Source organism: Lagopus muta, chromosome 1 (genome assembly GCF_023343835.1).
Source record: "Lagopus muta isolate bLagMut1 chromosome 1, bLagMut1 primary, whole genome shotgun sequence".
Lineage (NCBI taxonomy): Eukaryota > Metazoa > Chordata > Aves > Galliformes > Phasianidae > Lagopus > Lagopus muta.
Genome location: NC_064433.1, coordinates 157,351,813 through 157,375,597, shown reverse-complemented (window position 1 = coordinate 157,375,597; position 23,785 = coordinate 157,351,813). Strand labels below are relative to the sequence as shown.

General features: G+C 38.6%; 1 protein-coding gene and 1 long non-coding RNA gene across 8 annotated transcripts in view; one reads left to right on the top strand and one right to left on the bottom strand.

Annotated features, from left to right (window-relative positions):
- Nucleotides 1–10,372, bottom strand: part of PCDH9 (protocadherin 9) — a 718,989-nt gene extending 708,617 nt beyond the window's left edge. For 6 of the 7 annotated variants that reach the window (XM_048934689.1, XM_048934692.1, XM_048934691.1 and 3 more), the window contains exons 1-2: nt 9,924–10,372; nt 5,523–8,692 (exon numbers count right to left, since the gene is read on the bottom strand). In XM_048934689.1, the coding sequence (XP_048790646.1) occupies nt 5,523–8,558 (3,036 nt within the window). In that variant the 5' untranslated portion in view covers nt 8,559–8,692; nt 9,924–10,372. Of the gene's footprint in view, nt 1–5,522; nt 8,693–9,703; nt 9,835–9,923 lie in introns of those variants that run through there. The other variant, XM_048934690.1, reaches the window with a different exon arrangement.
- Nucleotides 10,373–22,123: 11,751 nt separating this feature from the next.
- On the top strand, nt 22,124–23,397 carry LOC125698207 (uncharacterized). Its single transcript, XR_007379109.1, has 3 exons — nt 22,124–22,186; nt 22,873–22,951; nt 23,331–23,397. It is a non-coding gene; the product is annotated as an uncharacterized LOC125698207 (long non-coding RNA).
- Nucleotides 23,398–23,785: the final 388 nt, after the last annotated feature.

Genomic DNA, 23,785 nt, shown 5'->3' with positions numbered 1-23,785 from the left:
GAAACCTGCACTCCAAACAGGTAGGCTGTGCCCGTAAAGAGTTGCCACATGTAAATGGGTCACAGTTTTCATATCTTTAACATCTGTTGTTTATACCCAAGAAAACACATCAGGGGCAAGAAAATTAATTCCCCAATTGCTGTCAACTGAGTTAGGGAACAGCAATAAACAGCTTACTGTAAGCCTCTAGCTACAATAAAACTGCTGTCAATAAAATGTGGCTGATATGTTTTTGCTGTGCTAGAAGAATAGATTCTTTGGAAGTGAAAATCTGAAGTGGAAACAAGAAGGACACTTCCTTATTCCTATACACAAAAGAACATTATCACAGAATTCCAATAGTATTAAACTCTTCGGATCCAATTCACTCTCCCACGTGTGCCACAAATTTATTAGCATTTATGGAATTTTGGTTTTGCACATTCAGTACAGATGAAACCCCAGTGAATCCAATAAAATCCTTTTGCATGGGAAACATTTAAAGAACAAGGAAGCTTGCTAAGCTTTGACTGTCTGTATCTGTACACACAGAATGTTCCTTACCCTAGTTTAGCATTTCTACTGTCACTACTGAAAATGGTATTATAGCTTAAGGTTATGTTCAGATTTCCATTATAACCCCCAGTTTTCACATGCTCTTAACTTTCTGAAAAATTCTTCTTTTCAGCTGAAATTTTCCATGCTTGGTCTCAGCTGAAAGATGAATTTCTTTAGACAGTTGAGCAAAATCCTATTTTTCCTTAACCTATTTTTCAGTTATACAAGGATAAAAAGAAAATGCATTGTGCATTTTCAACTTTTCAAATATTTTAGTATAAAGATACATAAATATATGGAACCTAGAAACAATTGAATTTTACATGCAGGCATTTTTCCAGGCAAGTAGTTCCCACCCAGGACTAACATCCATACTAACTTATAAAACAAGTTAAACATGGAAAGGAAAAGAAACAGTGGAACTGTGTTGTGTTTTTGTTTTTTTTTTTGTTTTTTTTTTTTTTTCCCTTACTAGTAGTAGTAGGTTAAAACAGGGTCACTAAAAATAATATTACGTACAGAATTATGGAATGCTATGGTTACAAAACGTTAATATTTGCAGGTGATGTAAATTCTGTACAGCTGTTCCAATGCAGCTTTCCTTCATGTATATCTTGAAATTGCCACTCTTGGCATATCAAATTAGAGTTATTAACATTTTCAGCATTTTTTTTTTCTCTTATATAAACCCCAAAGTTACAAATTTAAACATTGCAGTATAAGACAATATCAGCTGCATTTGCCAACAGAAAGTTTTATGTGATAAGCTTAAGTAATCTGCATTGATCAGCAGGAGCCTGGCTACTCATTCCTTGGTCAGGCAAAAAGTCCACTGACTGAAAAAGGAATAAAGGAAGCTCCATAGTTATTGACTGTATCATTAAAAAGAAAAATAAAAACCGAAAGACTTCAGTGTGGAATGCGTTCAGCCCCAAATCCATAATTTCTACCATCAGAACACAGAAGTAAAAGGACAGTGACAACATATTTTCAGCTTTCCAGAAAGTACTGGAACTGTACACATTTCCAGAATTTACAGATCATCATCTTGACTCATAAGAGTTACTGTGTGCGGTCTTTCTTGAAAACATCTGAAGTCATTTGGACTTCAAGGATGTGCTTCATTCCCATCACTTTAAATGAAAGCTAAACACGTTTCTAAATGCTGTTTTCTTAGGAATGTAGACTGAAGGTTTTGCTCAAAACCTTCACTGAAACTTATTTTACAAACTGTTTTATTTGCCAGTGCTGTGCTTCAAATCTGATTAAATAAAGTTATAATTTAAAACTGGGATAACCACAGCAAATTGGCCATAATTTCTTTTATTATTTAATCTGTTGTTAACCTAATGATACTGAGTAGGAGGCTTTTGTCTGTTTATTTGCTTTTTATAAAAGGCCTTTCACTCTGAAGAATACATGTCGTTTTCCACTATATTTCTATGCAGTTGTTTGGTGTACTGACTTACTAATTTCAAGTGCATTTTAAAGTTCAATCAAATTCTGAAAAGAACACTGATTGAGAAGCCTGCATAGATTTCAGCATTCTTTATGAGTCATAACACTGATTTTGGAAGCTTAGCTATATGAGCTGGTGGTGTGTAACATCCTTTCCATACTCCTAATTATGTGAATTAGCATTTAGAACAATCCCAAGTTCAAGTATTCAAAAATGCTCTTTTCAGAGCATCCACCAGGTTTACTGCAAGATAGGCACTTTAAGAAGGCTTTGGTTTTTATACTGGGTACTTCTGAAACACCAACCTGTGCAATTCAAAGAGACATGTGAAGAAAAGACTTAACCACAGAATTTCCTCTAAAATTATCAACAATAACACAGAATCAGTAAAAAATATTAATAAATTTGGATTGAACGATTGATTTCTGAATTCTAAAGGCTTTCTGACACAGGTCCCAGTTCTAACAGATTTCTAGAGCCCAGCTCCCATTAGAAGTAATAGGATTTTGTTTAAATGGTCCAAGTGGGGACTTGGGTCTCATCTCCATACCAGTTTTAATTTAGTCATCTGCAAGATACACTTAATGTATATTTTGCTTGAACTGAAAGAAATTTGAAGTAGAAACATAGGATGCTAGCATTTCTTAGACAAATACTAATCCTATATTTCTTTCCCTATTTTAACACTCTCCACAATTCCCACACACTTTGCAAACCACACACATAAAACTTATATTACAAGTAATTTACTACAACTTCCAGCATAAGACAAAGAAAAGAATTATTTTAAATTTCAAGAAAACAGAATTAAATATCTCTTCATGAAGGAATTAAAAAAAAAAAAAAAAAGAAAAGAAAAAAGAAAAACTGTTTCCAATACTGTAACATTAGTTTAAACTACTGTTCAGAAAGATTTCTATTTTAAGTCTGAATATTTTGCTTAAAGGACATATTCTACAAAAATCTATTTAAAAGAATTATGAAAGACCTATGAAAGAGTATTTAACTGCAGTGCCAGTGCATGTTAGTCAAGATACATCCTAATCCCAGGAATTACAGAAAGAATAGTACAAAGACTGCTAATGATTACTGCCATTGTTGGCTGCTCTCCTCCAGCCAAAAGTGTTAAGGGGACATAAGGTTACTTCCTGTAACATGCATCACTGAGAAAAAAAACAACAAAACCTCAGCAGCACCTCCTCCTTCCCCACAGAATAAACGTACATAAACTCAGTTTAGATAACTGTCTGCCTAAGGAAGAGTTATACTTGCAGTTAGACATAATATTGCAGCTTTTGCAGGGAGTGATTCAAATCACATGATATGAATATTTGCTGACTTCAGAAAGGATTTAATAAGACTTCAGTGAAACCTGAATCATATCCATATAGAGAAACATAGACGGTTATTAAAATGAAACCAATACATTTAATATAATGAACATAACTAACTAAAAATACACCTGTAGGGTGTTTTTCTGTTTCTTTGTTTTTTTTCCTAAATTATATTTTGCTCATATTCAATTTCACTGTGCAGAGCATATACATTCTGTCAGGTAAATAATATTTCAAACCTTAAATTTCCCAGTTTACTGTGGGGGATTAAGTCTGAGTTTCTTAATAGAGTTTGGAGAGATAATTTAAGATAATTCAACAACATCTCTGAACAGAAAAGGAATGTGTGGGTTGGAGGTGTTACATTTTGTAACTAAACAGAGGGGAAAAAAAAATCTCATGAAAACTTCAGCCAAGTAACCACTGATTATGCAGAGCTCTTCTATAGATTATTTTTGTTTGTTTTAAATGAGATCTTTTCTTAAACTTATGCAGACAGTATGTATATGGTGCTGTACAGCAGCTTAAAAACCGCCACTGGAGTTCACCACGACTTCAATTTCTTAGAAAGGTGACAGTTTTGTGAGAACCTTCTTAGATGTTTTCAGTATCTCACTGTTATCGGTTGTCTCAGAGTAGTTACTTTAGCAGAACTGCCTCAAAAGTGCTTGTTTTATTCTTAGTATCTTGTTAGTGTGACACCTTACAGACACCCAAAGTCAAGACAGTTCTGGGTACACCACATTCATCTCAGATAAGGCTAATGCAACAGCAAGAGAATGACTTTATCCTAAACTTGGCTACTGTCAAAATCTTTTTGCAAAGACAAGCCTAAATGTGTCTTGCTTGATTCTGCAAGATTCGTATCTCTAATAAAATTCTGAGAAATCACCATAACTTGGAGGGTGCAGTGCCAACAGGCATACAAAAGTGATTCCTAACACCTAAGAAGTTGGTGCAGTGGAAGCTAAGCACTTGGAAAGCTGCTTTGTAAACACACGAACTTAACTACTGACCAGCCCAGTGCAACTACCATTAAATAAAAGGTTCTTTGGCTGGAATATCAGCTTAGTCCTTCCCTCCCCCCTTTTCCTACCTACTGCAGGACTGGCACCAGGCCAGCGTAAGCGACATAGTACCTTAGTGCCATCTACAGGCTATATTGACATTCTAATTTAGTGGCAAAAGACAAGCACCAATAAAATAAATTAGACAGCACTGCATTTAAATCTTTATTAGCAAGGAATTATTAGACCTAAGAAAAACTAATGCTGGATTTGGTTGAAATATGAGTTTCTCAGCCTCCTAATCCCTCTTCATATGGCGTATTTCACAGTTTAAAATGAGTTATGACAGATCACTTATGCATTACTAAGATGAGAAAATATTTACAATGGGCTGACTTCTTTCTGCATAATTCAGATGTATTCAGAGAACGCAATCCTTTTGAAAGTATGCTTTGGCCATTTTTTCAAAATATGCAAGGAACTGTCTATGCAATACCAACTTTAATCTATTACAACAAAATCATTTAAACTCAAAACAGAGGAAGACTTCCGTATGGCTTAGTTATATTCTATGAACAAACCACATGCTTCGCAGATGAAGTAGCTTGGAAATTCAGCTGTCTTTGTTAGGGAAAAAAAAAAATTAACCCCTTTAGTAGCACTAACTTAATAAAGTTCCATATCAGCTTGAACTGTTAAAGAAATTCAAGCCAACTCACTCTGAAATTTGACATTGAATGTATACATCCCTTCAATCTCAAAACAGTCACGTTTTTCTAAATGAAATTTGGCATAAAAGAGGTTTTTCTTCAATAACGTTTACATTTGGGTAGTCAAAAACTGGGGAGAAAAAAAAAAAAAAACAACACATGTCTGTTTATGCATACGCATGTGCATATGTAAGGACCCCTACAGTCCTTTAACAATCAGTAATCTTCAGAATCCAAAGTACCAGAGGCATTTTGAAAATGTGTGGGTAAGCCCCAGGTAAACGATAATGTGGTTGAGGTTTTTTTTCTTTGCTTGATTTTGTTTTTTGTATGTTTTTTTTTTTTTTTTTTCCCCCCCATAATATATTTAAGTTAAATTAGACTGAAACAAAAAAAGAACATACTGGCACTTTTAATACTGGTTGATCGGGCACTTGTATGCAGTACTTATAGACCAGTAAAAGTGCTCGTTTACCTGTCTGGTGTGTAAGGGGCCCTTTGTCTTGAAGCCTCCTTGGGAACTGCACTCTGAGGCACTGAAGTGATCTGAACTAGTGGAAGAGCGTTTGGAAAGGGTGTCACAGCCACCAACAAAGGTGTTGTCCAAAGGGAGTTCCTGAATCACGTGGTGCTTTTTCACTGAAACGGGAGTGTCAGGTTTGAGATGAAAAGCAGACTGAGGAGAGGCAGATTTGTAATGCTTGGCAAGATCAGGACTGTTAGGCTTAAAGGTTGTTGGTGGTGCTGTGCCCCAATCAAATCTTCCTATACTTTGCTCCTCCAGCTCCGCTGGAAGGCTTATTGTCCCATTGATGGGTTCATGAACTGCATCATCAGGTTTGGACTCCTCAATGGTCACAAAGTTCAAAAGAGAACTCTTCGGAGATTTCCTTTTCTTCCTTTTCTTTTTCTTGCTTTGCTTGTTCTCCTGATTGGGAGACATCCATTCAGCACCTTGTTTGCTCCTCTGGGCGGCTTTGAATCTGGATGCATGCCGGCAGCGAACAAGAACAGTGACAAATATCACCACTATGACAACCATGGCACCTGCCACAATAGCAATCATGATTGTGAGATAGTCCTCGTTTTGGTAGGGTTGGCTACTGTCTCCTATGTTCCTGTCCAGAGGCGTTTCCATAGTCCTGCGTATCAAGTCATAAATATAAGAGGCATTTCCAGCAGTATCATTTACATACAAAAAAACAAGCACAAGAGTATGCAAAGATTTGGGATAACCCAAATCACTTATGTTGACAACTAAGCGATGCAGCCCCACATCATTAGGAGTTGGCTTTTCCTCCAGAGTGATGTTACCTGTCACTGGATCAATCCGAAACAGACCTTTGCTATTTCCACTCACTATTGTGTACTTCAGTTCAGCGTTCATTCCAGTGTCGATATCCACTGCAAACACTTCTGCTACCACTGATCCTGGAATTGCTGAGAGTGGCACCAGCTTAAAAGAAGTATTAGAAGGCGGGTAGATGACAACAGGACTGTTATCATTAACATCCATGACATTTATGGTCACTTTTGCTGTAGAAGAGCGAGGAGGTTGTCCTCCATCAACTGCCTTGACATCAAAGGTATAGGAGCTCTGCTGTTCTCGATCAAAAGAAACATTGGACTTTATAACTCCAGAGAAGGGATCCAGCACAAAGTTGTCATTGTCATTGAGAATAGAAAGGGTCACCGCTTTGTTTTCCCCAGCATCTGCATCAGTCACCGTGATCACCCCCACAGTGCTATACTTTGGTAGGTTCTCTGATACAAAAAACTGGAAATGATTATGAGTAAATTTGGGACTGTTGTCATTTTCATCCAACACAGTAACAATTACAGCTGCTTGACTCTGCAAAGGAGGGGTGCCATTGTCTCGGGCTGTAACAGTGAAAATGAAACGCTCCTGTTCTTCTCTGTCAAAAACTCTGGAGGCTGTCAAAACTCCCGTCTTTCGATCCAGATCAAAAAAGGAGGCATTAGGGCCAAGCTGATAAACAATGTCTGCATTTTTCCCACTGTCTTCATCTGTGGCACTAATAGTTGTTAAGTATAGACCGCGACGGTTGTTTTCAGAAACTGACAGCTCAATTACAGGCTGGCTGAAAATCGGAGGGTTGTCATTTTCATCCTCCAGCTTAACTCTTACCAGGGCAGTCTGGTTCAAACTGGGCTTGCCAGAATCAGAAGCAACAATTTTAAAGCTGAATTCTTTGGTGCCCTCGTAGTCCAACAAGGAAGAGGTCTCTAACAAATACTGGTTGTCGTAAACTGCCTTCAGGTGGAAGGGGACCTCTCTCTCAATGAAACAGATCACTTTGCCATTCACATCAGTGTCCTTATCTGAAACCGTAATTAGGGCAATCTTTGTATTGACAGGATCTTTCTCAGATAAGTACACTGTGCCATTGATGGGACTTATTATGTACCTGAGGTCTATGTTCGGAGGGTTATCATTTACATCAGTGACATTGATGGTCACAGTTGCCCGAGCTGGTGTAGAGCTGCCATCACTAGCCAGCACTGTCACTTTGTGAATAGCAGTCTCTTCCCGATCTAAGGACCTCTGAACTGTGATCAGCCCTGTGGTGTTGTTTAAAGCAAAAAATCTTTTGGTCGCAGGCGCAACTTGGGCACCAAAAATATATCTGATTTCTGCATTGCTTCCTATATCTGCATCTGTAGCATGAAGCTGAATTACAGAAGTGCCTACAGGCGCATTCTCTGGTATATGAACCTCTACTTGACTCTCTTTAAAAACTGGCCTGTTATCATTGACATCACTTACTGTGACTTGCAGGATAGCTGTGCTAGATTTCTGTGGGGTACCTCCATCCTCCACTTTGATTTTCATCACGTAGGTGTCCTTTTGCTCTCTATCCAAGTTCTGCTGCACAATCAATTGAGGCCATTTCTCTCCTTCTGGAGTTTCTACGATATCCAGGCCAAACACACTCTGCCCATTCAACAACTCGTAGTGCTGCACACCGTTGAAACCTGTATCAGGATCTGTTGCTGATGGGATTGGAAAGCGACTGTTGATCAGAGTGTTTTCTGGTATGGAGATATTGATGACAGGGGATGGAAACATAGGTGCATTGTCATTAGTATCCTTCACAATTATTTTTATCTTGATCAGCCTAAAAAAGTCATTGGGAAGAATCACCACTTCAAGTTCAAAGAAACACTCATTTTCTTCTGCATAGGAAGCGCCAGCGCAGAGTTTTTCTCTGTCTATTCTGTTTGATGTTGTAAAGATCTCCCCAGTGGTACTGGACACTTTGACCAGAGGGGCATCCCCTGCTTTAGACACCAGTCTGTAGACAAGGCTGGCACTGGTCCCCGTGGCAGCATTGATGTGAGAAATGTTCAGATCCTTTGGTATGTTTCCTATGGGGACATTTTCAGGCAGCTCCTCTCTAATAGTGTAAATAAGTTCTTGAGCTACAGCAGAATCCAGCCTTAAACAGGCAATCAAAGCGGTCAACAAGTAAAATTCCCTCAGGTCCATGATAATGTTTTTATTGTCTTTTCCTGGATTTTAGGACTTAAAGGTTTCCTCACAGAAATGATGCGCAATTTGCAAGAGGAGGCATGCATGGACTGCAGGATGCATTACATCTCATTTCTTATTTGGAGACAGCACTGTCAACACAACCACACAGAACAGCATTATTGGTTTTTAAGGTATGACAAATCCACAATTTCCAACTACTACTTGTTTTTGCAAGGCACGCTTGCAGCAGTATGCTTTCCTACTGCTCCCCTTTACAAGCAATCCCTCTGGACAAATACACTAATATCCCATTGGCTGCGTTTGCAGAGAGCGAGAACAGAAATAACTACTTGCAGGATTAAGGGTAGCTGCAGTTTCAACACGTACTTTCTGAATAATTTCTTGGCACACCGTGTAATCCGTAACGTGCGTTTCCCCTCTACCCTCCTCCACCCAGTCATTTGGTGCAAGTAAAAATCTTCCTGTACTTCTGCTGGATTCTAACTGCTATGGCAGCTGCCAAATGTCATTTGCTGTTTGCTTCCATACGCATTTTTCAGCTCTTGCTAACCAGATTTCTCTCTGTTCCCTGTGCCTTGCATCCCCCACTACTGTGATCGTACTGGGAAATAACCACCCGGACATGCTGCTGCTGCAGCAGTCGTCACTGGCGACTTCACATCCCTGTTAACTGATGAGACAATAACAGGACTTACAGTTTCTTACACTTTCAGCCCAGTGTATCCTCTCTTGGATACTTCCCCTTCTGTTTAATAACCTTAAACTTTATTTGTTTGTTTTAAAACACGGTCTAAACCGAGGGGGCTGGAAATTCCAAACGCAACTTAGGAGCAGCCAGTATGTTTACAGATGGAGGGGGTGAATATATTTTCTGAATATAAGGGAAGGAAAAAAGGTATAGCCTTTCAGCCTTTCTCCATTGACACTGATCTCCCTTTAGGATGTTATTAGCAGCTGCCACACATAAATACTGCAGACTAATAATGCAGGTTAAAAAAAAAAAAAAAGAAAAAGAAAATAAATAAATAAAGAAAAGCGACAGAAGGACTTGTGTTTGCATGCTCTGCTAGCTGTGAATTACCCGGGAGCAAGGCTCCAGCACCTGCAGTTTGGGGGAACTGGGCACCCTCAGCACTAACCTTATCTGCATTAAGCAGCACGGGAGCTGCTGCCCGTGATTACTTCCAGCGGAGTGATGCAGGTAGGGATGCAGAGACAGGGAGTAGGTGAGCCTTTGCCACCAACACCAACTGAATCCGAAATACTGATCCTTTCCCTAGATAAATACACTGTGTGTTGGCTCTGATCATTATTTTGTTAATGAAATGCATCACGCTGTATGGGTAACTTTGCACTTACGTTGGTTGTCTACCTTTGATGATCTGCTGCAGCTAAGCAATGATCTGTTCCAGCAGATACAGCACAATGCATCTGGTAAACCACCAGTTTTGGAGAAATCAGCAGCAGCCAAACGCTTCCTCCTTGAGATATGTGTTGCTTCGGGGTGGCAAATTAGCAACTCCAGGGAACAAATTCACAGTTCCGTCGTTAGTCATCCTCTCCATGTTTCATTTCTATTAAGCGGCGATCCTTCGGGTGCTTAACGCACACGCAACAGCGCAAACAAGCAGCAAGCAAAAATCCGGTGCACTTCTTTAGATGGGGAGTATTTTCCACTCTGCACTGCACACAATTTCCATCCCTCTCTCACCACAGCAGAGGCAGCTACATCAAGTCTGCAACTTCTTACTGGAAATGACAGAGTTGGTCTGGCGTTCCTTTTCTCCCCCTTCTTACCTCTGGGTTGATAGTTGCACACATTAAAAAAAAAAAAAAAAAAAAAAAAAAAAAAAAAAAAGAGAGGAAAAAAAAAAAAAAAAGAAAGAAAACAAAGGTTAAAAAAAAAAAAAATCCTAATAGATTATTGCTTTAGTGATGGGAGGAAGCGACAGCGCTTTCCCTCCTCCCTTCCAGTCTCCCTCTCACGCACACTCTCTCCTTCTCTCTCTCTCTCTCTCTCTGAACTGAAATTCTTGATATAACTCTCAATAAGCCCAGAGGGAGGGTGTGCGCGGCGCTAAGCCCCCCCTCCCGCCGCACCGCATTGGTCCGCGCCGGCGGGGGAGGCGGCTGCCGGAGCGCGGCTCTGGCATTGGCCGCCGGGCACGTCGCTCCTTGGGTCGGCCGGGCGGTGGGGGCGGCTGGCGGGCGGCCGGCGGGCGGCGCGGGGAGGGAGGGGGCGAACAAGCGCGGAGCCCCGCGGAGAGGGGGCGGGAGGCGGAGTGCGTCTCGGGTCGCCGCGCTCCGGGAGCAGGCGAGAGCGCGACGGGGAGCTGGGGCCGCCCTGGCGAGTGTGGGGTGCCCCGCTGCCGGTTGCAGCAGTGATAGAGGATGTGCGGCTAATCTGGGGAAAATAGGGATGTTATGGCTTTTTTTTTTATTGGGTGGGAGTGGGGGAGTTCAGCGAGCGCGCCCGTCCGCGCTGCGCGGAGGGAGCGCGCTCGGGGCGGCGGTGGCTGCGCACTCTCCGCGGCCTGCCGGCGCGCCTCCCGCAGCAAGCAGCCTGCCCCGGCCCGCCGCTGCGTGGTTCGGCTTTATATTTAATACATGCCTTTTCATCTATAATTCACGCTGCTCAGACTCCAGCCACGTCTCGGCTCCCATTTACGCCTGCACACCTTTCTCCTTCCCCTTCCCGAAGGGTCAGCGGAGATACTCGCTGAAGGAAAGGGAGAGCTGTTTAGCTGCTTGTGTTTCTGTCTGCTTAAACATCGAGCTGGAAAACACTTTTCTGTGGCCTGATAAATAATAAAAGTGATCACTTCTCTTTCCCTGTAAATGACACAGGTAAATTATCCAGCTAGCCACAAAGCAGCATCACATGCCTGGAAGACGGTGTAATAAAATGCCGATGTGTTATGATACAACTGACCTCAAAAGTGTGACAAGAGGATGATTATAGTACATTATATATGGTGTGTTATATGTAGTGCATTTTAAAACATTTTCTGAGGCATGAATGAATCTTCATTTGACTATGCTTTTACTGCTAGCTTTTCTCAGCTTGAACTTGGAAGCCGTATCACACAGTACCTATCCAATTTAGTATGCCCAGATACATGGCCACGCTGGCTGCTGTTTCTGGTTAAGCCTTTCAAATATATGTGCATACAAAAAGAAAAGATAACATCAGTATTTACCTTCTTTCATGTGCGATATTGTAACTAAAAAGTGTCTGCTGTTTCAGTTGATAGCGTTGGCCAGCAAGAGATCCAAGTTACTGCCTCGAAGATTTTAGAAGATTTTACATTTTCAGATGCAGGCTCCTGCCTTCAGATTCCAATATACATACACACATACGGCACAGCATTAGGCAGTTGTGGAAGCTCCTCATATCTGTCAGAGGTCAGTAATTTTCATGGCTTGGTTTTGTGTGGCACATAGTGATATTACTGTGGTACATTCCCTTGGAAGTGATAGAGACTGATAATACACTCTGTATGTGAGCACTGAAATCCTGTTGTTGCATGATGTGTAAAGATTAAGCAGTCTTAGTTTTGCAGTGCTTTGTATTTGTGTCTGAAAGACTCCTATTACAGACACAGAAAAAAATTGATCCTGGTTTTGATGACATCAAGTAATGGTAGCAAACGGAACTGAATCTAATAATAGTTGAAGAAAAATGTTCATTATGTAATACAGGAAGGATGGCTAGAGCCCCAGCATTGAAAGTCAAGCAAGTGACACAAAGGAGCAACCTCACTGCCAAACCACTTAGAAAAAAGAATTCTGTGAATGAATTAAGTATGTGATCCTTTCGTCTTCTAAAATACAAAGCAGAACAGCCATTAATAAAGAAGATAATTAGGACTGTGAGCTTTCTGTGTAATGCAGTCTGCTTCTGAAATATGGCGTGTTTATGTATGCATTAATAATGCACACATTTTTTCTGACACTAGTCATATCACAGCAGTATGGCATCACAGACGTTTTATAGCCTCATTCTAGTAACATCACAGACATATAACATTCTTATTCTAATCACACCATAGTTATTTCAATGTCACATTGTAGTCACATCACATAGCCTGGTAATAATTATTTAACTTTATTGCTAAGCTGAATAGTTTTCTGTTTGCTCAAGGATGACTTTAACTTGTAGTCAGAACTGATTACCACATGCTCATAAATGAGTTCTTCTCATGTATGCAGGGTTAGCCTGTGTTAGGAAGGGAAAAAACAGTGAACAGAGAACTAATCATGGTTGGATTCAAGCTACAAATAGTATAAAATAGATAGTACAACATTTCTGTTGTTTTCTGAAGCTACATTAGAAAGCCAGAGGTGTTTACTTGAAGTTCTGCCACGTTAATGTTTCTGTGCTTGCTTTGAAATGCTGTAGTTCTTTAACTAATCATGCATTGTTAACCTCTTGAAAAAGGCTACAGTGTTTGCACAGCAGATTGTAAAATTGTGTCTCGGAGCACCAAGGGGGCTAGAACTGTCATGACTACTTCTAATATTGGAAGAAAATTAATACAAGCTCAAGTCCTTGAGCAGGAATCAGAATCACACAGCACACTATTATGCAGTCTCTGAAATTTGAGGAACTGCTGTACAACATTTCCCATGTTCACTTGAGTAGCCATGTTTTATCCTCCAGTAAATGTTTATTTGGCTGATCTTACATTTGGGAAAACTAAGACATGTGGTGTTTGGTCAAATGGCAGCTATGTACTGTTATTTATACTGTTCCTTGATAGCCTTTCTTTACCGTGATGTATTAGGCCTTTGTCTGCATTTAAGAACACTGGGCTCCTAATCACATCATAACCTATTAGAATGACTTTTGTATTACAGCATATTAACTATTCATCCACATCACTGCATGTTATCTGCGCCTCCATATTATTATGTATCAAATTCTTTTCCATATCATATTTGACTTGAATTCTAGCATGCTAGAAACTGACTCCAATTATTCTGTACTAGCTATAGTCAAATTGCACTAAATGGAATTGCTTACGTTGTATCATACTGGCTACAGGCTCACACAATACATTATAAATGAAACTGATTCACATTATGCTTAGCTAACTAAAGACTTTAATCTTGAAGTGTTGAGCACAAAATGCTATCGTTCTTCACTGAACTGGCTCTGGTCACTTGATCATTTTGTACCTGGGATTACCTCTTACAGTCTGTTATTATTAAAGCAAAATGGCTTTTTTCCTCTCCTGCAGTTCTACCACTTTCTGCAGAGATCTGATTCATATTCTAATGAGCGAGCTCTTAGCATCATGCCATCAAACGGCAACACTGGAACCTGACCTACAGCACACCTATAGCATATTCTCTTCAGTCCAGCATAATGAGAAAATACATTATAAACAATTTTGTGCATGTGTTCAAATAGCAGGTTACACGCTAGCTATTTAGCAGTCCTTACTATTATCCCAGGAAGCAGTGTTTTTTAAACGTTGCTTAAATCACATGCAAGTACAGCTTTGGTCCCGTCTTGAATAGGAATTACTCAAGGCCAAATTGCCACTCCTGCTGTGATCATTCAGAGTGCTCCTGACTTGGTTGTTCCTTGAACTGTCTGCTGAAAGTCTGGAGGATTGGAGTTCTGTGTGGCAGGTAAGATGTGAGATTTCCCCATGTTGCAGACATATTTAAACCATGAAGTAGTTCACCTTCAGAGGGCAGGCATTTGTTTTTTTCTGCGCTGACATTTGACTTCACTCAGGCTTCTACCACAATCTGGCCTCGTGGTAACCTCAGGAAATCCAGTTCTTACATGATGTAACAATACCAAAAAGTGATGCTTATCTTCTACTTTACTCCTAACCTCCAAAACTTTAGGAATTTTATAAATGCCAAAGAGGAGAATGCCGCAAACTTTCATAAGAGCATACAGAAAGGATTGTTGAGCCTGTTTTTCACATTCTTGCAGACACGTTTCTCCTTACAGGTATGCTTCTTTTGTCCAGATGTTGTACCTCTGACTGGATTTTTGGAGCTTTCTTTGGAGTTTCTTCTCTTCCTGGGCATAGGGATTGAACATAGAGCTTTTACTTACTGAGTAGTTCAAATGAAGTCAGTAAAAATGTTTTGTTTAATGTAAACCATATGTAAGTACAGCCTTTCAGAAGGCCAGTTAATTGAATGTGCATGATGCTTATTTAATGTACTCATTTCTATCATTTAAAAAATGTGTTTTAATTGTTTTGCAGAATGATTGTTAGAGCTCTAGGAAAAGAAAAACACTTAAGCAAACAATTTATGCCTGTATAATGTGTACTCTTCAACAACAATAGCGAAGTCAGTTAATAATGAATAATTGAAACTACTTGAGCTTCTGAAATGTTGGAAATAGTTGCAGAATGGGGGCCTTTTAATGGACCATCCTTGTGGAAAATAAACTCAGTTCCCGGATAATCAAATCACAAAAGGGGCAGGTGACGACCTTTATTCCATTTGAATGGCAGCACTAAATTTAACTGAATTTGCCATTTTTTTTAGACTGACAAAGATTGCAAATGTCATTTCATGGCTCTGAAGGGTCTACAAATGCACAAGCAGAAAACTGGCATTTTGCAGTGCCAGTGTTTAATCCCTGTCACTGTACAATACAGCAAGGTGCCGAACTCCCATTAATTATTGCTGCTTATTTAAAGGTACAGATTAACATACAGAGTTGAATTGTTTGCTTGAAAGTGTGTTGATTTTTTTTCCTTCTCACAAAGCTTTAGTAACTATTTAGTGAAACAATAAAAATCAATTTGGAAATGGCAAAAAGAGAATAATAAAGAAGTGCCATTTAAAATGCAATTATTGGGCCACTTAAACAAGATGTAATTGCATGTGGCACATAAAGAAAAAAATGTTTTATTGTTTGTTACTCTCATTTTTTACGATGGAAGTAGATGATGAATCAGAATACAGAAGCTGATTCAAACCAGTGTGCGCTTTTGTGTAAGGTGAAAGTATTCCAAGACCTGCAAATAACCTGATGTCTTATTTATGTTCTATTATTTGGAAATGGGGAAGGAAAAAGACAGGAAAAGAAACGGAGTCTTATGGTTTTGTTTTTTTTCAGACAAAACAATGGCTGAAGAAAGCTTTACTAAATTGTTTTCATTTCCACCAAAAGGGTAATGTAGGTCTGGCTGATGGAGTAATGCTGATGCAACACTGAAAGGATCAGTATGAAACCCAAAATGTGGAATGAGACCTCCTTCAACCATTTACTTTGTTTTTCCGCTTTCAAATTCTGACCTGTTCTTTGCTTCTATTAACTGCAAATCGAATATGTTCAATTTAAATCAATATATCTACTCACACTATCTTGCATTACTGGGATTGACATCTTTGCATCTAAATTTGAACCTAAGCAACTTCTGATTTTTGGTCATGCCTCATCATTTGCACAAAGTGACTGAGGTATTGAAGCTTGATGAAGTTCCATCTCCTCTGGGGAAATACTTGTGTGACACAGTCACAGCTTCATTCTTTAGATTTCAGATGGGCAGGCAGACATATATTTCTGTTAAAGTGCTGTACTGTTATGATATATTCTTGATTTTGACACTTCTGCTTCTCTTAACATTCCAGTTAAACAAGGAATCTATGGTACTGAAGTTTTATCTCTTGTGTTGTGTTCCACTGGTGGAAATACTGCAACACCTGCAGAATATGCCCATTTATTTTCCATATATGTGTGGAAGGGAAGAGGGCAGATTCCTGAACTGCATCCTTTCTGTATCCCAGTGGCATTGCTGTGATTCTCAAAGAATGTTTGTTCTTCAGGGCTTGAGATCCATGAAAGAGAAGGTGTGTTTCTTCCTCCTTTTGGCAGCTCTGCCCTCTCTCTGTACGTGCCACCATGTTCTGGGGAAGCACTTTGATGTAGTTTTGGCCTTCTGGAGGCTAATTCCTCTCAGAGCTTCTCTTGATGTGGAAGCCAGAATTGAACAGAGTGCCCATGCAGTGCTGAGTCTGAATGAAAGGATTAATCCCAGTGAAATTACTCTCATTAAAACAGGGAAAATTACAGGTCTGTGCTTGACATACTTTCAGGGAATAGGTTAGGCATCACCGTATATCTTCTTGTTTATTTCTATACTCTTCAGTGTCCTAAAAATACTCATGTTTTGGACAAGAGAAAACAAAGCTAAGAGACTGAAATTTGCCTTAAATCCATATTTTGTTTTCTCTGTATTCATTGTTGCATTCATTTATTTTCTTGGTCACGTTTCACAGTAGTAGAAGTTTCTAAAAGCCTCCAAGTGAATTATGTTTTATGAGGTATGTGGCAAGTTACAATACAGAAAGTAAAAATATGAAGATAATGGGGCACTACTTTCTCCTGATGGGAACTTAGTGAGTGGTCACAGTCAGAAAATAGTCTAGGAGAAGTATACGAGAGTTTCATTGTGTTTCATTTCTTACTACTAATAAATCACCTCTTCTCCCTCCCATGTTGACAAGCAGCAGATATTTCAACACAAACCCCATCAAAGTTAGTCATTTTGTCCTCTTCCTTATCAATGTTTCTGTCTCTCTAAGGACGAAATGCCTCAGGAAATAAGCAAGCAGCTATCTATAGGGGCATCGCACAGCAATGCTTAGGCAATTATCACAGCAAAACACACCTCAGACTGATCAATAATTGCTTTCCTTGTCAAATTTCTAGATGTCACAAGCAACACCAAAGAGGAGGATCAGACCAGAGAAAAGCCTTGTCTAGACAGGTAGATTAGATTGCTTTCAGTCCTTGCAAAGGTAGGAAGGTGCCACAGTGGTCCTGAACAAAGCCTAACAGATTTCACTCTGTCCAGCTACTGGCCGAGTGAGCAAAATGCACCCTCCTGGGGAAGAACCTTAGAATCAGAAGAAAAAAAAAAAATCCCCCAAAAAACAGTATTATGAGTTGCTTGAAATTGTCACTATTTTTTGTTTGTTTGTTTGTATGTTTTTCCTGGCAAAGCTTGATCTGACATATGCCAGAAAGTTGTTATTTTCAGAAGTATTTACAGGGATCAGTGTTTAGATTCCTTTTCATATCTCTGTCTTTCCCCCTTATCTTTCTAAATCTTGGATAGACTGAAGGTCTTCTGCCTGACTAGTTTATATTCATGCCTGCAAACCTCAGTCCTGTGATGAGGAGAGGATACTTGTTTCTGAGATAGGACATTTTGCAAATCAGTAACTCAGGTTTACTCAGAGTCCTATTTAAACATTTTTTCTTATAGCTTATATACATAGCATAAACCTACATATTTTGTTGAAGTAAAAACCCTAATGAAATATATGTGATGCTAGAAAAAAGTACATGAGTGTGTAATAATAATAATAATAATAATAATAAATATATGTAATTGGGAATGTCCTTTACTTTCAGTCATTACGGGATATGTCAGTCACTGTAAGTACCAGATACACCCTACTTATGCTACTGTCATAGTGAGGAGTAATTATTACCAGGTCCTTCTTTTTTTCCAACTATGTAAACTTCATACACACCTCAATGAACACCAGTCATTTCAAGGCTGAAGTCCAGCTATTGCTTAAGTTACATTACTGCTCACCTGATTCTTCTCTTAGAAATGTAAGGAATCTTACTAGATTTTTTTCTCTTATAGTGCGAGTGCCAGAGGACTTTAGTGAGGGTAATTGTTTGTATTCAGTACAAAAATATTTTGCTTGTTATTGACAGAATTACTATTTTGAACTATGGAAATATTATTAACATGATTGCATTGAAGTGAACGAGGAGACTGTCATTTCTAGTTGTAGAGATAGGTATTTTTTTTCACTGTATACATATCTGTGCTACCGTAAGGGAACCAAAGGAGTTGCAGGACTTCAGTTCTCTTCCCCAGGAAGGATTTGGCCTTGAATCCAAGTCTCTGAACATGAGTGAAATGCTCCATTCCATTGGTAAAGGTGTTATCCAGTTTGGTCTGATGTTGTGCATGTTGTTATCAGTTGATGTCCTCTGCTTCTTCTGTTGAACAACCATCCAGGTATTCCTCAGATAGTCTCATCAGTCACTTGGATGCATTTAATGTAAAATTTCATAAAGGGAAAGCCAGAGCTTTTGCCAAAGCTCAACATTGTTTTCAAGTGACTGAAGAGTAATCTCTCTCTCTTTTTATTTTTGATTAGATGAAGGTAAGCTTCTGATCAGACTAGAGAAGCTGAACCTCTTTGGTTCTTTTTCAGAAGATGTTGAAGGGAGCATATAAACAGGAAAAGGAACGGCTGTTTACAAGGGTGGATAGTGATAGGACAAGGGGAAATGGTTTTAAACTAAGACGGGGAGGTTTAGGTTAGATATTAGGAAGTTTCACACAGAGGGTGGTGACGCAGTGGAACAGGTTGCCCAAGGAGGTTGTGGATGCCCCATCCCTGGAGGCATTCGAGGCCAGGCTGGATGTGGCTCTGGGCAGCCTGGTCTAGTGATTGGTGACCCTGCACATAGCAAGGGGGTTGAAACTCGATGATCATTGCAGTCCTTTTCAACCCAGGCCATTCTATGATTCTATGATTTTATGATTCTATGTGTTTCAGTTTTCCTAAAAACAGGGAGGGAAGATCTTAAATCTCAAATGTTCTTTGCCTAAATGTGGGCCTCCAGGCACCTGGAAATCATCTCAAGAGCAGAACCTGCATGTCTTAGCTTTGTTAAGATGAAGTAATGCTGAAAACTAAGATCCTCCCCAAAAATATGACATGAAACTCATTTTCATAAATCTTCCCTAACATTACAGATGATGATCTGTGATCCCATGTAGCTTAAGGCAGCTCTGATATAAGGCCACAAATTCATTTTCCTCATTTACACTGAAGTTGCTCATCCTAGTGAGAAGTAGATCTTACTTAAATCTGTAAAACCACCAAGAAGTTATGTAGTTAGAACAGAACAAAACAACACAACAACAACAACAAAAAAAAAAAAACAACACACAATCAGACCCCTAAGCTTCATCTAAAGTTATCTCGATTGCCTAAAATTAGGTAGAAACGTCTACCTCAGAAACTAGTCCTGTAAGCCTGACCTCATAAAAAAGTGGAGGAAGTTTCTCAACAGCTTGTTTCAACTCACGTTGGTAAAATTTTTGAGAAATTGGCCTACTTTTGTGGCTGCTCAGAAGTCTCTCAGTTGTGGTCTAATTAGTACATATCCTAAGCCCTATCAGAATTTACAAATACAATTTTATTTTTATTTTTTTTTTCCCTCTTCTCACTGTATTCTCTATTCCATGAACTGCTTATGTCCTGTACATAAAACAGTCATTAAAGAAAATCTTGAGGAATGTCAGTAAACAAAACCCTCCATGAATTCTCTGGTAGTGGGAGAGTGGTGTGTGGTTTGATTCATGTAAGACAGAGGAAAAAACCTCTCATCTTTACTTCTCCTTAGAAAACTGTCAGGGATTTCCAGCTTGTGGTTCATGTCTTCTTGGTAGTTCATTTACCACTTGTATGAGGTCTGTAACAAGTAATTGAAAAGCATGCCTACTAACAATTGCTTTCAGTTTCTATACAGGTCTCTCACATTCTTTAACAAAGTCTTAATGTGCAAGTTAAAAAGGTGCTCTAAACACTGCTCCATCACATACCACTACATGCTCTACATGTGATTGTTGATAAATCACCTTCTTCTCCTTCTTCTCCATTTAGCTTAAAGAGTAGTCTGTAATTCATTTTTAAAGGAGACCACTCTGAAATGTTTAACTCTTCCCATTGGTTCTAGAGGCAACCAAGATGCCCCTAAAGGGGAGAAGCATCTTGAGCCTAGATGTTTCAGCCACTAAATCACTTCCTGGAATGCATTCTAACCTAATTTACTAATCCAAGATCAGGCACATTCTAAGTTTTAGCTACTATGAACTGTTTCATACAGAGGCACAAGGGGAATTTCTAGCTTTTGGTGGGTTTTTTTTTGTTGGGTTTTTTTTTTTTCCCCCCAATCAGAGAAATGTCAGAAAATGTCTTCATTATCTTGACTTAAAAAAAATCAGAATTAGAGATTAATTAATCCTCCTCAAAGACATTTACATCTAAATAGCAGTAGCTGATCTAATGAACTCGAATTTACTGTGCTACATTGAATGTAGATTGCAGAACAAAGAATAGTTGAAAAAAAAGATTAATATTTATACAGTGTCATCTTTAAACAAAGTCATCCAGAATAATTAAGAGTGTGTGTGTGAGAAGGGGTTTCAGCAATTAGAAAGCATTCCTATGGTACATTTTATAGCTCAGAATGCAATGAAAACTATTTCAATTGCATTTTAAATTTCAGTCTTTTCTGTTGAAAATACAAAACTATTGTTTAGTTTTATAGATAAAAATAGGATCTCTTCATATTTTCACTGAAACTGCTGAAATCTTGTCCACTGACGTCAAGAAAACAGGCTTAGACTCAAACAATGGTTGTCAAATGTAATTGGTTCAATTTGCAGCTATTTCTCATAAACGCCTGCACATTTTCTAAATGCAGTAAACAGTGTCATCTAGAGGATATTTTTAAGTACTGCATGTCATCTACAATATCTCCCCTACAAAGATTTTGACAAGCAAAGTGAAAACGTGAAGACAAATAGTTGCCATAGTAATTGTATTTTAAAACAAAAGTACTAATAAAAAAAAGCATTCTGCTTTTGAGACACTAGCAAGACTAATATACTGTCACAACAAAACGCTTGGCTGCCCTAAGGTTGTTAATTTAATCACAAGCATTTAAAGAAATAAAACTAGCGTCCATTATTGTTGTGAATCTTTGGTTTAGTTCTATTAAGGTGACAAAATAGTATGTAAAATTGACATCAAGAAAATAAGGGAATCATGTGCATGTTGTTGTGACCTGTGAATATTTAAATAACCCCTTGTTTGTGCTTAATATAATGTGATCAAATTATACCAAGTAATTTATAAATAATATTTTAAAAACCCAGCTGAACCCAGCAACTAGGAATTGTTGAAATTTCACCCTTTAAAATTTTATTGCCAAATGTTGCAAATATGTAATAGCATATACCATCATCAAATATATTTTTGTTTGGAAAAAGCAGTGATATTATTGCCTACTTACTAGCATTCATTTCTCTTGGAAAGATTAATTTTACTTTGCTGTCTCAGATTTTTATTACCTTCTACTGCCTGTTACTTCCTAAGTGATGTATTCTTTGGAATAACTCATCAAACAATAGTAGGGGACATATGCTACAAAGCAGTATCTTTGAAAGGACTTTAAAGAAAATCACGTTAGGACTACTTTCTTATATTGATAATTGTCATTACAAGGTGTTTTTTGTTACCAGCCTTAGATGCAGTGAGTGGTAAGAACAAACCCTCCTTCCATCAGTAAACGATGGACTGTAGAGGTTCCTCATGAGACATTTTTTTTTTTTTTTAAGAGCTCTAAGTATAGATAACAAATTGCTACAAAAAGTGTTATTACTTGCCTTAACTAAAGCTGTTTTATGGTGGTTTTTGTTTGTTTGTTTGTTTGTTTTTGTAATTTATTTATTTTTTATTTTTTACCTAGACCAGAAACAGCTTCACATCTTACAACTCCCTACCTGCTTTGCCAAGAAGGACTTTAAAATGTGTGTCATCTAGTCCTGCCTGTTCCTGGTAGTTTCATGTTATTTTGCAAGAATTTAAATATGTAACGCTGTGTTTAATTTCAGTTGTGGGTCAGGCAGGAGTGCAATTTGTACAGAACTTGAGAGCAGTGGGTCCATTAGGATGTAACTTAATATCTGTTTTACAAATGAGCTGCATTAAAAACATACCATTGGTTAATGAGGTTATAATGTTAATTAAAAGAATTAAAAACTGTTATATGAAATAAAATCAAACAAGACAGTTATATGATACAGAAATTTAATTATAACAAAGTTACAGTAAAGCTGTCAAGTTAACTAGCTGCAGATAAAGTCTTTCACAAGATAATGCTGGCTAAAAAGTTTTCCTTTATCTGTTATAATTAAAGTAACCATCCGTTACGAATGTTGACATCACTTGAATTCAACAGTAAGCTTACTTCTACATTAATACATGTTATGGGAATAGGGATAGTACTAGAATGGTGACTGAGATCATTAAAAACAATACTGCATCTAGTGCATTACTGCCTGGCAAGAAAAGTTGCAAGCTGCTGCAGAATGAAGCTAAGGGAAAGAGGATGCCAGTCAGATGATGCTTTTTCTATTTCAGTGACTTACTTACACTTACAGTGGAGTGTTTAAACGGCACTTCTTTTTACCTTTTCTTGTCTTATTTATTTAAGCTGTACATTATCAGAACTAAGGACCCCCCCCTAAACTTTGATGACAAGGTTAATGGATCTGTGGTCTTGTTTGAGGCTGGTGAGTACAAATCTCAGAGTAGTAGCAGCAATTAAAATAATAAATTAACACTAGCATTTTTTTATTTTTATTTTTTTAATTTCAAATACATTCATAAAATCAAGAGACTTTACTTTCTTAGGTAAGGAAGGGACAGATGATATATCTAGTTATGAGATACAAAGATGGTGAGAGTGGGAAAAAAGCAAATCCTGTGGGGCTTCTTAGCAAAGAAGCAGTAACCATATCCCCACAGGAACAGGTGCTTCATCAGCAGAACTCAGCTGGATTTGGATGTTTGCCTGTTAAGTGTGGTAAATGTGTTTATAAGGAAGAAACAAATGCATTCCCACAGTTGTACAGAACTTTTCTTAATTCATCCACTCTCTTTTATTTTCAGACTGAGGAGCGCTATGAGACTGACTGCTCTTTGTGCTGAACTCAAGAGACAGCAAATGCAATACTGGGTAAGTTTCTGCACATTAGTACTTCTAACATGATCGCTAATGTTTCTACATCTCCAGAGGGTTTTGGTGTAGGAAGACAGTTACTCTAGTAGGGTATCTGGAGAGAAAGTGTGAACTCTAATGAAAGAAGTGAAAAAAGCAAACAGCTGGGCTTCCAGTCATAAGAGAGCTGGGGAAATGGAAATGGTCCATGGGAGCATCAAACAGTGATCACTTGCAATAGGCTCCTTTTGTAGCAAAGTAATGCTTTGCGCAACATAGCTGTAGAAACAGACATTTATTTAGGAAGCACTAGGTAGCTGTGAGAGTATATTGAGAAAAAAGGGCTGTAGTCAGAATGCCAAGAATGAAGGAGAAACAAACGTAGCAGCAAGAAAAGAAGATTTAG